The sequence below is a fragment of the Girardinichthys multiradiatus genome, chromosome Y, assembly GCF_021462225.1.
Source record: "Girardinichthys multiradiatus isolate DD_20200921_A chromosome Y, DD_fGirMul_XY1, whole genome shotgun sequence".
NCBI lineage: Eukaryota > Metazoa > Chordata > Actinopteri > Cyprinodontiformes > Goodeidae > Girardinichthys > Girardinichthys multiradiatus.
This window is the reverse complement of record NC_061818.1, coordinates 30,900,670-30,913,569: the sequence shown is the minus strand read 5'-3', so window position 1 is coordinate 30,913,569 and position 12,900 is coordinate 30,900,670. Positions and strand designations below refer to the sequence as shown.

Below are 12,900 nucleotides of genomic sequence, written 5' to 3'. Positions count from 1 at the left end.
CTAGTTATTCAGAAAAGCCAACACCCAAACAGAGGGCAGAGAGTCATGGTGAATGTCTGACAAAAGAAACAAAAAAAGGATGACAGGAGGAGGAGATGCCAACTACCTTTCTTCTTCTGGCGTCCAGCTGGAATATAGAAAGAGTGAGCAAGTTACCGAGACATTAATGAGGAGTGATAGAGAGACACAAAGTGAGAGGAGAGTCTTCAGAGTTCATATATAAAGAGGGATGAATAGGGAAGATTTCTACTGATTACAGTAGAGGAAAGGACTGTGGGGGTGCCTCAGTGATTTGGCAGAGCACCAATATATAAGGAATCTTCAGAAGCATCTAAATCTGTGTAATGAGTCCATAAAGATCTGGGCAAATATTATCTGTGTTTTAACCAGGCTTCGACTAAAACATTATGGACAGGAGAAAAACAATTAAAAGAGGACATTAATTCATCTGATCCATGACAATTTATAAAGAACATCATTTTTAAGTTTAATAACCATGTAAAATAAATTACTCCACATACAGTCAGAATATATGTGGAGACAAGGGGAAAAAAGCCTTCTTTACTGTTCTTTCACTTAAAAATGCCATTCTTATTTCTTCTGACTGGGTATTGCAATATCTATTGTTTAAAAATTGTCATTAAGAGTGTATGGCTCTTTAAGAAAAATTTAATAGGGAGCAAAAAGTTAAGATATATTTTAGTCAGAAGTAATTTTGTTTAAAACTATCTTGCAATCAGTTCTACTGATTTGATGTTCAATTTTGATCCGAGTTAACATTTAGGGGAGACTCGCTGCTTTTGAAGGTTAAAAACATGACCCTGGTTTGTTGTCTTTTTGGTATATTCAATTAAAAGTCAAAGCAATATTTTCACCAGCCTCAAAATGCTCCTTGATATTTGGAATAAAGCTGTGCCAGGAAAAAATAGCAAATGCAAAATATTTTCATTTCTCTGCATAAAATTAACAAAAAAAACAGGAAAAATAACACCAGCAACTAGCTAATCAATATTAAACACCATATTAAATCTTGCCTATATTACCACATAGAGGGCAGAGACAAATAGACAAGAAGATCAGCATCATTAAAGATCATGTATGATTTGGGAGCAGGGTTAGCAAGAACATGAGTGCAGAGATGACAACAGGGAAACAGGAGTGTTAGTAACACTTCGATACACAGGTCTCAATTACTCTGCTGTACTCACTTCCAGTGGCAGAGCCGTCACTGTTAGTTTCGGTCTTCTCGCTGGAAGAGAAAGGTAATGGCCGTGAAAACTCCGTCCCTTGGTCCGGAGGGCAGCCCGCCATCATGCAGAGACGCAGTAGGCCACATCTGAGGATCAATGGCCACAGGGCAAGACAATTACAGAGCTAATGCTCAAAGCACCACTACCGGATATAATAAAACTTCTTCCTTTAACTAAGTTATATTCTAGTTAATAAACTCATGGTACATACATGAGCAGAGATAGCTTGACATGGTAAATGTAAGAAACTGAAAACTCTGTGAATCTGACAGCAGGGCAATAGCACAACTGCCTACAGCTGATGTTTTAGTGGTCTCTAGTACTGCTGTTCTCGCACAAGGCAGTGCAATACTTCACTACTGTGGAGCTGGTAATGGCTCTGATAATAGCCTGCTGCTGTTCCTGTCAATACCCCTGCTTATGTGCCAAAGCTGAGGCTGTATTTGGGACCTTTAGAGTGTTAATGGGGTCTAATAGAGGGTCTTACGTGCTGTCGCTGTCTGGTGCCCTGGTCAGTACACTCTGCACGAGGCCAGTCAGGCTGGCTATTTGCTTCTCCATAGCCTCCATACGCTCCAGACGGTGGTCCCTGAAAAAATACATCATGCTTATAAGATTACTGGCATAGGCAGATCACACTGGAGTGATCAATGCTTCTTTGAAGGGTTGAAATAGAGAGCGGTTTATGCCTAAGGACATTCAGTGAGCTGTTCCAAATGAAACTGACCTGCTTGTGTCTGCATCTTGTCCAGATAAAGAAGGACCAAATCCAGGCTCTGAACTGGAGCTGGGCCTTGACTTTGGACTGTCCACAAACACAGATGAGGAAGCAGAGTCTTTCCGGAAAGTCTGCCTGACAGGTGAGGGCCGTGGTGAAGTGGAATACGAATCCCTGTCCCTCAGCTGCATGTCAGGGATTTTTTGTGAGGACAAGGGCGGCATTCGAAACCCCATTCCCAGGGTTGCAGAGGAGTACGTGTCAGAGTATAGTGAACCTCCAGGCTTGTAGAATGAGTCCTCCACGTCTCCTTGAAGAGCAGCAGCAGAGTAGGTGCTGAGAGAGCGAACAGACCCTCGCCGGTACAGGCCAGTGGTAACAGGGTAGCTGAAAGGGTCTCCAAAAGCAGCTAAAGACTGGGTGGAGGCAATGCTGAGGCGACCCTCATTCATCAAACTGTAGGGATCCGCATACAGTCCCTCATTTTTCATCAGAGCCAGCTTTTTTGCAGAAACTTCTTCGTCAGGCTTGACATCACGGCGCTCCAAGATGGCACTGGGTGATGGAGACAGACCCATGTTGGCACCGTGGCTACCAGGAGGATGGTGGGGATGTCTAGGCTGTTCCTGCTGGGGATGGTTGCCAGAGAAGGAGGGAGTACAACCCCCGCTGTACGAGAGGCGAGAGCGGGACGGAGAACCCGAGGGTGCCGAGGTCGAAGAGGAAGGAAGGGTGTTGAGGCGACGTGTTGGCGAAGATTCCCTAGACGAATAAACCATTTCTCTCTGAAAAGAACAAGATAGCTGTTAGAATGGCAGCCAGTGGATAAAAGGGATGTGTCTCCCATAGAACTAATCTACTACAGGCATTAAAAAAAATTTGAGGAACTTCTCAAAAGGCAAAGCAAAATGTTGTTGAGGAAACCAAAAATTGACATTGCCTTCTATCAAAACAACATGAAAATCTGTCTGAAAACCAAAAGATGATATAAAGATTTCTGCTAATGTCTAAATGTGGCTGAAAGTTGGTTTACATTGATGAAATGACCTAACCAAGTCTGACCGTAGCTGTCTTTGATATGGCAAAATTTGGACAGAGTGTATAAAAAATGTTATTTTCAACATATTGTTTTGGCCTAAACAAAGATGAGTTCTGGTGGACCAGAGAAGTCATAGTAAAGAGTAAAGATGTCCATGGATGTCCTATATGGAGGATACTTTTAAATCACAGCATGGGAATGTGATATTTTAGTATGTTAACACAAAATTTAATAGCTCAGTCTTAAAACTAAACTTTAACAAAACACTTATTATTAAAAGATACAGTTATTAAACACTAATCATTCTCTTTATTGTCAAATGCCAAAAACATTGGAGTTTAAACTAGATATTTACACGGACTGTAAAAAAGTGGAAAACTGTAAAAATATTTTCTTTACCATTTCTTTACCTCATTTCTGTCTTTTCCAAACAGAAGGAGGAATGAATGTGAGCTTTGTCCCAGCACAGTAAATGTGCACATATTGTAAACACACAAACACTTTTCACTGTTTTTTTTATAGCACTTGTATTCCCAGTTTGGTGTGAATAATGCAGCTGGTAAGCAGTGTTTTGCATCACTGATACTTAAAAAAGTTTTCCCTCAGGCTGCCTTTATCTATACTAAACCAGAAATCATTTCAAATGTTAAAATATGTTGATTTTACAGTGGAGCATGTTCCCTCCTGCTCGACAACAGATGGCCTATTTGAAGATGAAGAAATGCATTTCCAACGGGAAAACATGTTCCAATGCTAACACCCAAAACATTGCAAAAGTCTGCAAAGATACTGTTCTCAAAAACAGTAATATTTATCTGCCAAAGAATCCTGCTTCTGCTCCAACTTTACAATATAACTGAGACATTTAACAAAACTGCCCTATCCACCTCTCAGGTCTCCTCTACTTACCCGCAGGTCTCCATTAGCCAGGTGTGCGGCTGTAGGGTAAGAAGCATAGATGGGCTCTTTGCGGTAAATCTTGATAATGCTACGGTCCTGAATGTCCCAGACGTCCTCCAGCTCATAGAAGACGTTTCGGGCCTCATCTTTGATCAGGATCGCAGTGTTGGCCGACTTCAGCATCCCCGCTGTCAACTTCTGAGGGAACATGTGTACGATGAGAGCGTGCAGGGTGTCCATGCTGCTAAGCTCGTGGGTGATGTGAACTCGCCGTGTCTCATCTCCATACTGCAGGAAAAGCATGCCTAGGACAGAATTGTGGGGGAGAGATGGTTGAGTCAGAGGTTTTTGGCTTTATTAGATAGGAGAATAACCAGAGGGGGCATATTTTGCAAGCTGTGGTGTTAGTTGCGATCCACAAACTTTGCTTATTGGTACAGAAAAACCTATAGCACCTCCACTTGGCTTGTATTCAAACCTGTTGAATTTTTTTCTCATGTCACGATACAACCACAATTTCTATATATATATTATTGGGATTTTATGTGATAAACCAACATAGTGTAGCTCATTATTGTGTAGTAAATGAATATGCCACAGTAACCCGGGAGGAGCTGCAGAGATCCATGGTTCAGGTGGAAAAATCTGTTACAGATTAACTATTATTTGAGCACTCCGTAAATCTGGCTTTTACTGAAAGTTTGTAAGAAAAATTATTGACACAAAGTCAGGAGAAGTTCTATTTGAAGTTCCAGTCGCAATGTTACAAGCGATATAGGGGACACAGCAAACATGTGAAAGAAGGTGCTCTTGTCAGATGAGACCAAAATTGAACTTTTTAGGACAAGGCAGAGTGCAGGGGTAAAGCACAACTCATGTTCAGAGGCTTCAGTCCTCGATGCAGCTGTCCTGGGTTTGATTCCCAGTCCAGGCGACCTTTGCTGCATGCTCCCTTTCTCCACTCCTTTCCTATCAACTTACTGCCAACAAAATTAGAAAAATAAAAGTCACTAGTGCTGCAAATAAAATGATATTTGCACAAGAACGCTCACACGCTAACATGATGGTGTGGGTATGATCTTCCCCAGTAAGAACAGTGAGAGCAAACTAGTCAGAGTGAATGGGAAGATGATTTAGCTAAATTGAGGTCACTTATTGGAAGACAACCAGTTACAGTTTGCAAAAGACTTGAGACTGGGGTGGAGATTCAACTTTCAATAGGTCAACATACAGCCAGAGCAACAATGGAATGGTCTACATCATAGCATATTTATGTGTAAGTGTGGTCCAGTCAAAGCCCAGAACCAAATGACAAAAAGTTCTGAGACAACAATTAATAAACGACTTACAATTATGCACTATATTGTGTTATATTGTGTATATTGTGGCCTATCTTATAAAATCCCAATAACATGTAACAGGACAAATGCAAAAAAGGTGAAGTGGTATGGATAATATTGCAATGTACTGTATGTGCATGAATAATCATTTTGGAAGCTATTTGAGAATTTTTATCCAAGTACACTGATTCATGACAACTAAAATGATTAGCTACATCCTAACATCATTTTAAAATGCAGATAGAGCTTTTTATAATATAAACAGCAATAGCCCAACTTTAAAAAAAAAAAAAGGAAGAATGTTATGGTGCAAGATGAAGCCTGACTAACCTGAAAATTCATCTTCATACACGAAGAGACAAACAAAAACAACAAGGCAAAGAAAAAAGGAATTACAAATAGGGAAAAAGTAATAGATACAAGTCATAGAGAAAAAAAAAAAGACAGGTATTAGTAGAGACAAAGGAAAAACGTTTATACTTTTATATATTCAGAAATACTCATTTAATTGTCTTATTTCTATGCTTATTTCTTTGCAGAAGGGCAATTAAACTGGGGAAGAATTCTGTTGAGATAATAATGCCTCTTCCCATCATTTGGCAGCACATTTTTCCACATCAGCAGCAACATGAAGTAAAGAGGAAGCTGCTAATTCTTCCGTGAGTCCAACCCACCTGTTGCAACAGATTGGTCAAAATTGCCTCAGAATCATTACCTGGAGATCGTAGCTTATTCTGACTGCCACAACGAGACAGCGGCAGGCTCTGGCGGAATCGGTTCATCCGGTTGAACCCAAGGGGCATGTCCGCTTCTGACATGGTCTCCAGGGATTCAGCGGAAGCAAAGGAAAGCTTGGCAGCTTGGTCAGCGAGTCCGGACTGCGTAGACTGGGAATGCCGTGGACTGCGGCTCTGCAGAACACACAGCGGCATGTGTGAATTTAGTGAGAGGTGAAACTGTAGCAGAAAATATGCATTTGACAAAGCTGATGTCATAAGACCAACTGGAAGAGACAGGGAACACACAATGAGGCGAAACACAATAAGCCAACTAACAAGATTATTCAGACCTTGACAATGGTTTTAGCTACCAGCCATTCAGTGAAAATTACTTGCACCACAGTTTATGACAGCAGAAGAATGATATATAAAATGTATTAGAGTCTAGAGGCAGTCTTCCCTCATTAATTTATTAGAATCAAACAGTGTCGCAACCTGACAAAAGTTATGTTCTGTATTCTTGACTTCACATCCATCCGTGCACCCCTTCATCCATACTCCTGTCCTTGCGTACCTATGAACTTTTTAATGACTGCTTGTGGGATGGGAGGAGTAGCTCATGCAAATCCCAGGCTGTCACTGTGGGTTTATCCTTCTGGCTTACGCCCAGGCGTCTCTCTCTCGCATTTTCTCACATAAAGACTGTTAGCTCGGCTGAGGCTGAGCTCACTGAACTGAACCCCCTGATTTCCCACCGCTGTAGCGTTTCCTCCAGCTCAGAGGATGCTGTAATGAGCTCCCCGAATGCTGTCTGCTGATTGTTTCCATGGAAGAAGCACACAGATCCTCAGCCCACAGTTTAGTAGCAGTCTATCTCCTTCTCTATAAGCATGAACACAACGGTTGTCACATCATCTACTCTCAACCCGAGTCCAGCTGCTGCATGAACCTACTGTGGCTTTTATTAGAGTAACTTTTAATTAATTGGAAACTAACAGCAGTAACCTGAAGGTTCATCTTTGTGCTCACTGACTCAGAGCAGGGAGTTTTATTTTAAAAGTAAAAACACCACACCACAACAATCAAAGAAAAAAAACATGAGGCACAATTTTACAGTCACTTTAATACCAAGCAGCAGAGTAGACATAGCTGTATGTAACCTCTTGTTAGTCTATAGGCACCCCTCTCAATCCCTTAGAAATAGTAAGGGTAAATAGGCAAAGCCATTGCTTAGTTAAGTGTTAATCAAGTCGGATTCTTTATACAATGGAGTGTTTTTAATGTACAATTTAAAGTTAAAATTATGTTTCTAAGTGGGCTGATTGACATGCTGTAACAAGTGCTTTACAGATAAATTTGTCATTTAGTATTTAGATCTTAGTGTGTGTCAGTTTTGTCCTAAATCAATTACATTTTCTAAACTCGGGGCGGCTCGTCCCTTTAAGCCAATTAAAAAGGGATTATCAAAAATAATTCTGAAAAGTTTAACGGAACCACACAGATTTAAACTTCATGTTTGTTACACTTTTTCTGGACTACACAAACAAAACTTAAAATCTTTTAAAGCAAGCCTTAGCTTCATGGCTCAGAAGATTTCCACCTAAATATCCAAGTTGTTTTTCTGAATCAGCCAAATAAACGTTTACTCTTCTAATCCTAACTCTTTCCATATTTTATTTTTGTTTATTCGAACTTGCATACTTTTCAGAGGACATAAATCTGTAGCTGAGTTGATCTTTTAGCAGGTTTTGACCACAGGTCCTTCTCAAAATATTAGCATATTGTGATAAAGTTCATTATTTTCCATAATGTAATGATGAAAATTTAACATTCATATATTTTAGATTCATTGCACACTAACTGAAATATTTCAGGTCTTTTATTGTCTTAATACGGATGATTTTGGCATACAGCTCATGAAAACTCAAAATTCCTATCTCACAAAATTAGCATATCATTAAAAGGGTCTCTAAATGAGCTATGAATCTAATCATCTGAATCAACGAGTTAACTCTAAACACCTGCAAAAGATTCCTGAGGCCTTTAAAACTCCCAGCCTGGTTCATCACTCAAAACCCCAATCAAGGGTGAGACTGCCGACCTGACTGCTGTCCAGAAGGCCACTATTGACACCCTCAAGCAAGAGGGTAAGACACAGAAAGAAATTTCTGAACGAATAGGCTGTTCCCAGAGTGCTGTATCAAGGCACCTCAGTGGGAAGTCTGTGGGAAGGAAAAAGTGTGGCAGAAAACGCTGCACAACGAGAAGAGGTGACCGGACCCTGAGGAAGATTGTGGAGAAGGGCCGATTCCAGACCTTGGGGGACCTGCGGAAGCAGTGGACTGAGTCTGGAGTAGAAACATCCAGAGCCACCGTGCACAGGCGTGTGCAGGAAATGAGCTACAGGTGCCGCATTCCCCAGGTCAAGCCACTTTTGAACCAGAAACAGCGGCAGAAGCGCCTGACCTGGGCTACAGAGAAGCAGCACTGGACTGTTGCTCAGTGGTCCAAAGTACTTTTTTCGGATGAAAGCAAATTCTGCATGTCATTCGGAAATCAAGGTGCCAGAGTCTGGAGGAAGACTGGGGAGAAGGAAATGCCAAAATGCCAGAAGTCCAGTGTCAAGTACCCACAGTCAGTGATGGTCTGGGGTGCCGTGTCAGCTGCTGGTGTTGGTCCACTGTGTTTTATCAAGGGCAGGGTCAATGCAGCTAGCTATCAGGAGATTTTGGAGCACTTCATGCTTCCATCTGCTGAAAAGCTTTATGGAGATGAAGATTTCATTTTTCAGCACGACCTGGCACCTGCTCACAGTGCCAAAACCACTGGTAAATGGTTTACTGACCATGGTATCACTGTGCTCAATTGGCCTGCCAACTCTCCTGACCTGAACCCCATAGAGAATCTGTGGGATATTGTGAAGAGAACGTTGAGAGACTCAAGACCCAACACTCTGGATGAACTAAAGGCCGCTATCGAAGCATCCTGGGCCTCCATAAGACCTCTGCAGTGCCACAGGCTGATTGCCTCCATGCCACGCCGCATTGAAGCAGTCATTTCTGCCAAAGGATTTCCGACCAAGTATTGAGTGCATAACTGTACATGATTATTTTAAGGTTGACGTTTTTTGTATTAAAAACATTTTTCTTTTATTGGTTGGATGAAATATGCTAATTTTGTGAGATAGGAATTTTGGGTTTTCATGAGCTGTATGCCAAAATCATCCGTATTAAGACAATAAAAGACCTGAAATATTTCAGTTAGTGTGCAATGAATCTAAAATATATGAATGTTAAATTTTCATCATTACATTATGGAAAATAATGAACTTTATCACAATATGCTAATATTTTGAGAAGGACCTGTAAATCTGTAGCTGAGTTGATCTTTTAGCAGGTTTTGACCACACATCACCAGAATGGATGTCTCTACAGGGAACAGTTCAGTATAGGGTTCAGTTTTGGTCCTGCATGTGGCATGGCACAGTGGACATACATGTTGTTCTTTATCCATAATTTGAGTTCTTTTAATACCAACAACTATTGACAGGCTAATGGGCTTTACCGTATCTTGAATCTACCATTCTTCAGCAACCATCACCAGAGAACAAAGAATGAATACATTTCCTACCTAAAAATGAGCAAGTACCATTGACAGAGTGTATATGTTAATATGGACATGATGCCTGATTATGCAGTCACAGAGCTGCTTAAAAGATGAAAACAAATAATGATGATTAAGAAAAACAAATCACATTTGGTTGTGAGAAGGCAATGAGTTAGCAGGTGCTTCACTTAATCAGCATTTGTGTTCTGGTTAATTTAGCTTCAATTTCAAAATATTTTAAAATGTTCATCCAGTTTAAAATTAATTGAGTCAGAAAATGAGAGGCATCGTTCTTGTTTGGCTTGAAAGTCATGCAAAAAAAAAAAAGGCCATACAGAACAGATTAACTTTGCCCACTGTAAAAAAAACATAAAATAAATAGACTAAAAAAGTGAATGGGTCAATCACTTAGTGTGACACTCTTTGAACCCTAGGTGGTGCTTGTTACAAACAGAGTTATATTTATATAACTCTGTTTGTGTCTAATTGTGCCTGGTAGTGTATTTCTTTGGCAGTTATTAAACTCTATCAGATTCTGCAAAACTCATATAAAAGGCAGACAATTAGCACAACTATTGGGTTGTCCTTATGTATCCCTGCTGACGTATTATAAGAAGCCAAGGGAACTCTGTGCTCTGCTGTGCAAAAATAAGCAGTTCAGTCCTTAACCTCCATTGTTATTATTACCAGCCATTGTTGCATTGCTTTGGTGTGGACTTTAGACTAAAACTAGTTGTTCACTACGTTACTTAAAAAAACTAGAGAAACATTCACTTTTGACAGATATATTTTTCTTCTGAGTGCTGGATGGACTTTGGCCTCCTCTAGATAATTTTTACCAACCTTTCTTGAATTGATATGGTGTGGACTGCTCTAGAGAGTAACTAGAGCAGTAAGGACAAATTTTCTTCAGGGTCACTTAACTAAATGCAATAAAAGGATTTGTGTTACCACATGAATTGGAGAATTAGTTGCTTGGGACAAACATATTCTTCTTCTGAGCACATGTATATGCATGTAAGGTTTGTATGGTGTGGGAACCCTAAAAAAACTGCAACACAGTACTGTTTTTTTTTTTTCAAAACTTACTGGACTCCTGCTCTGAAAGCTGAAACAATTAAGTCTTATTTTTGTTCCGTAATATTACTCTATGTTGCTGCCTCATTTTTTTTAAATCTGCAGGAATCTTTGTGTTTTGTCAATAAGGAAGGTTTGAAAAGAAATATGTTTTTCCAATAGAGTATGTTAGATCCAGCTACTCAACAGCAAATTATTGGCACACTTACTGCTAATGTTTGCAAAAACATGTACAATACGTTTACAAGGTAAACTGCCTGCAGGTTTTCATTTTATAATGTCAGAGGCCTTTTGACACCATCATACATAATTCAGTCCCACACCCACACATGAAGGATCCAGAGATAGTGTTGGCAAAAGATATTAGAGCACTAACGGAACGTGTGTGATGGTGACAGATAACCCCCACCATGTTTTCTAATAGGGTCATTTATCTAAACAGTGACCACACTGAAAAAAACAACAGACATCACCATCCCAGGGCCGCAGCAGATACTGCAAAGTGCAACATTCTGGTCTTACTGTCAAACAGGTGGATAATATTAGGAAAATTTAATATATTAATTTTTAACTAGTATGGCTTGCATTAGATAGCATGCAATGCCATCTGAAAGAAAAGATAAATAATAAAATGATTTTGTTAGCTCTTTTGTAATTAAAAGATAAGAGGAAATTGTGTACCACTCTCTTGTTTGTTTTTCCAAAGACAAGAACAAAGAAACTCAGAACATTGAGCATCTAAGTACATGCTTCCCACAAAGTCAGCAAACCTCAAATTTGAAATTCTGATCCTGCTAGAAAGGAAAAGAAAAACAGTGCAGGAACAGCTAAGAGTGATGCTGTATTCTCTTAGAAATGTGCAACTCAATTACAAATGTATCATAATTTTAAGCTTGACTTTTTAAAAACTGTTTCAATCACTGACTTCCATATCTCTGCGTCCACTTATAGGATTTTTGATAGTATCTTTCTGCAGTAATTTTGTATTCTAAACCTTATATGTGAAAACACCAACTGGTTATGCATCTGCTACTATTAGACAGGCCAGGAACTGGTTCTGCTGCCTTTCCCCCAATAAATCCTTTATTTTCTAGTAGTAAACAGTTTCAATAGCACCTGATTGCTACTGAATAATCTGCAGTTTTTATGCACCATGGATGAGATGGAAAAGTAAGGAACAGGATGAGCTTAAACAGAATAAAAGCAAATGGAGTGGAAACTGGGACAAGGTGCCCTGACAGCAGACCTCAGGTAACAAACCGCATTAAACTTATACAACCTCCCACCATGTCATCCTGTTTCTTGTGCTAGTACACACTAGTATGTATGGTCTAACTCATTAAAACACAAACACCCTCACAGAAGAATGTTTTAAGGTCAAAAATGGGAAGCCAGGATATACTTGTATGTATTAGTACAGTATAAAACCATATTTCCAATAACAAATTTCTTCTGTTTTAGCTTTTTGACACACCTTAATGTTTACGTTTGTCAGATAAATTTTAAAGATAGTGAGGAAATACATAGACAATTTTTAAGCGATGATTTGATTTGAGGTAAAAAAAAAAAGCTGTTCAAATTGACCTGGCCCCATGTGAAAATACTGTATATTTACCCTGCAAGCTATATCGTATAATAACTATGATTAACCACATATTTCCACAAGCTACATCCAGGCCTGATTACCAACTCACCTGTACAAAAAATCAAATCACTTAAAAGGAACTTGTCTAACAGAATATCTAAAGTATGGCATGCCTGACTTGCCTGACTTAAGCTCAGTGTTCACGATTCAACAATAGGAGAGAGACTGGGCAAAAATGACACCCATGGGAGATTTCCAGGGTGACAATCACTGATGAACATAAACAACATAAAGGCCTGTCTCACATTTCCCAAAAACATCTTGATTCATTTTTAGAAAATGCTCTGCAGACTGATGAAACAAAAGTTAAACCTTTAGTAAAGGTTCCGTTCCTGACACCTTGTGTAAAACTAACCCAGTATTTTAGAAAGGATCATACTCAGTCAAACACGGGGGTGGTAGTGTGCTGCTTTGGGGGCTGCTTCGCTGCTTCAGGACCTGGATGACTATCTGTAATCAAGGAGGTGATCAATACTGCTCTCTACCAGAAAGTCCAGAAGGACATTGGCTGCCCATCAGTTTCTGGCTTTAATTTCAAGTACATTTCTAGAATTGCGTCGCTCAAGGTGGCAGCAGGTTGGAGTAGCTCTGTTACTTTTGATTCTG

At 39.8% G+C, this 12,900-nt stretch overlaps 1 protein-coding gene across 1 annotated transcript in view; it reads right to left on the bottom strand.

Moving 5' to 3' along the window:
• The window catches only part of LOC124864166 (SRC kinase signaling inhibitor 1-like), a 54,871-nt gene that overhangs the window by 23,049 nt on the left and 18,922 nt on the right, over positions 1-12,900 (bottom strand). Inside the window, exons 5-10 of the mRNA XM_047358832.1 lie at positions 5,963-6,158; positions 3,917-4,212; positions 1,978-2,753; positions 1,738-1,839; positions 1,209-1,336; positions 107-127 (exon numbers count right to left, since the gene is read on the bottom strand). Coding sequence (XP_047214788.1) covers positions 107-127; positions 1,209-1,336; positions 1,738-1,839; positions 1,978-2,753; positions 3,917-4,212; positions 5,963-6,158 — 1,519 coding nt within the window. The remainder of the gene's footprint in view (positions 1-106; positions 128-1,208; positions 1,337-1,737; positions 1,840-1,977; positions 2,754-3,916; positions 4,213-5,962; positions 6,159-12,900) is intronic.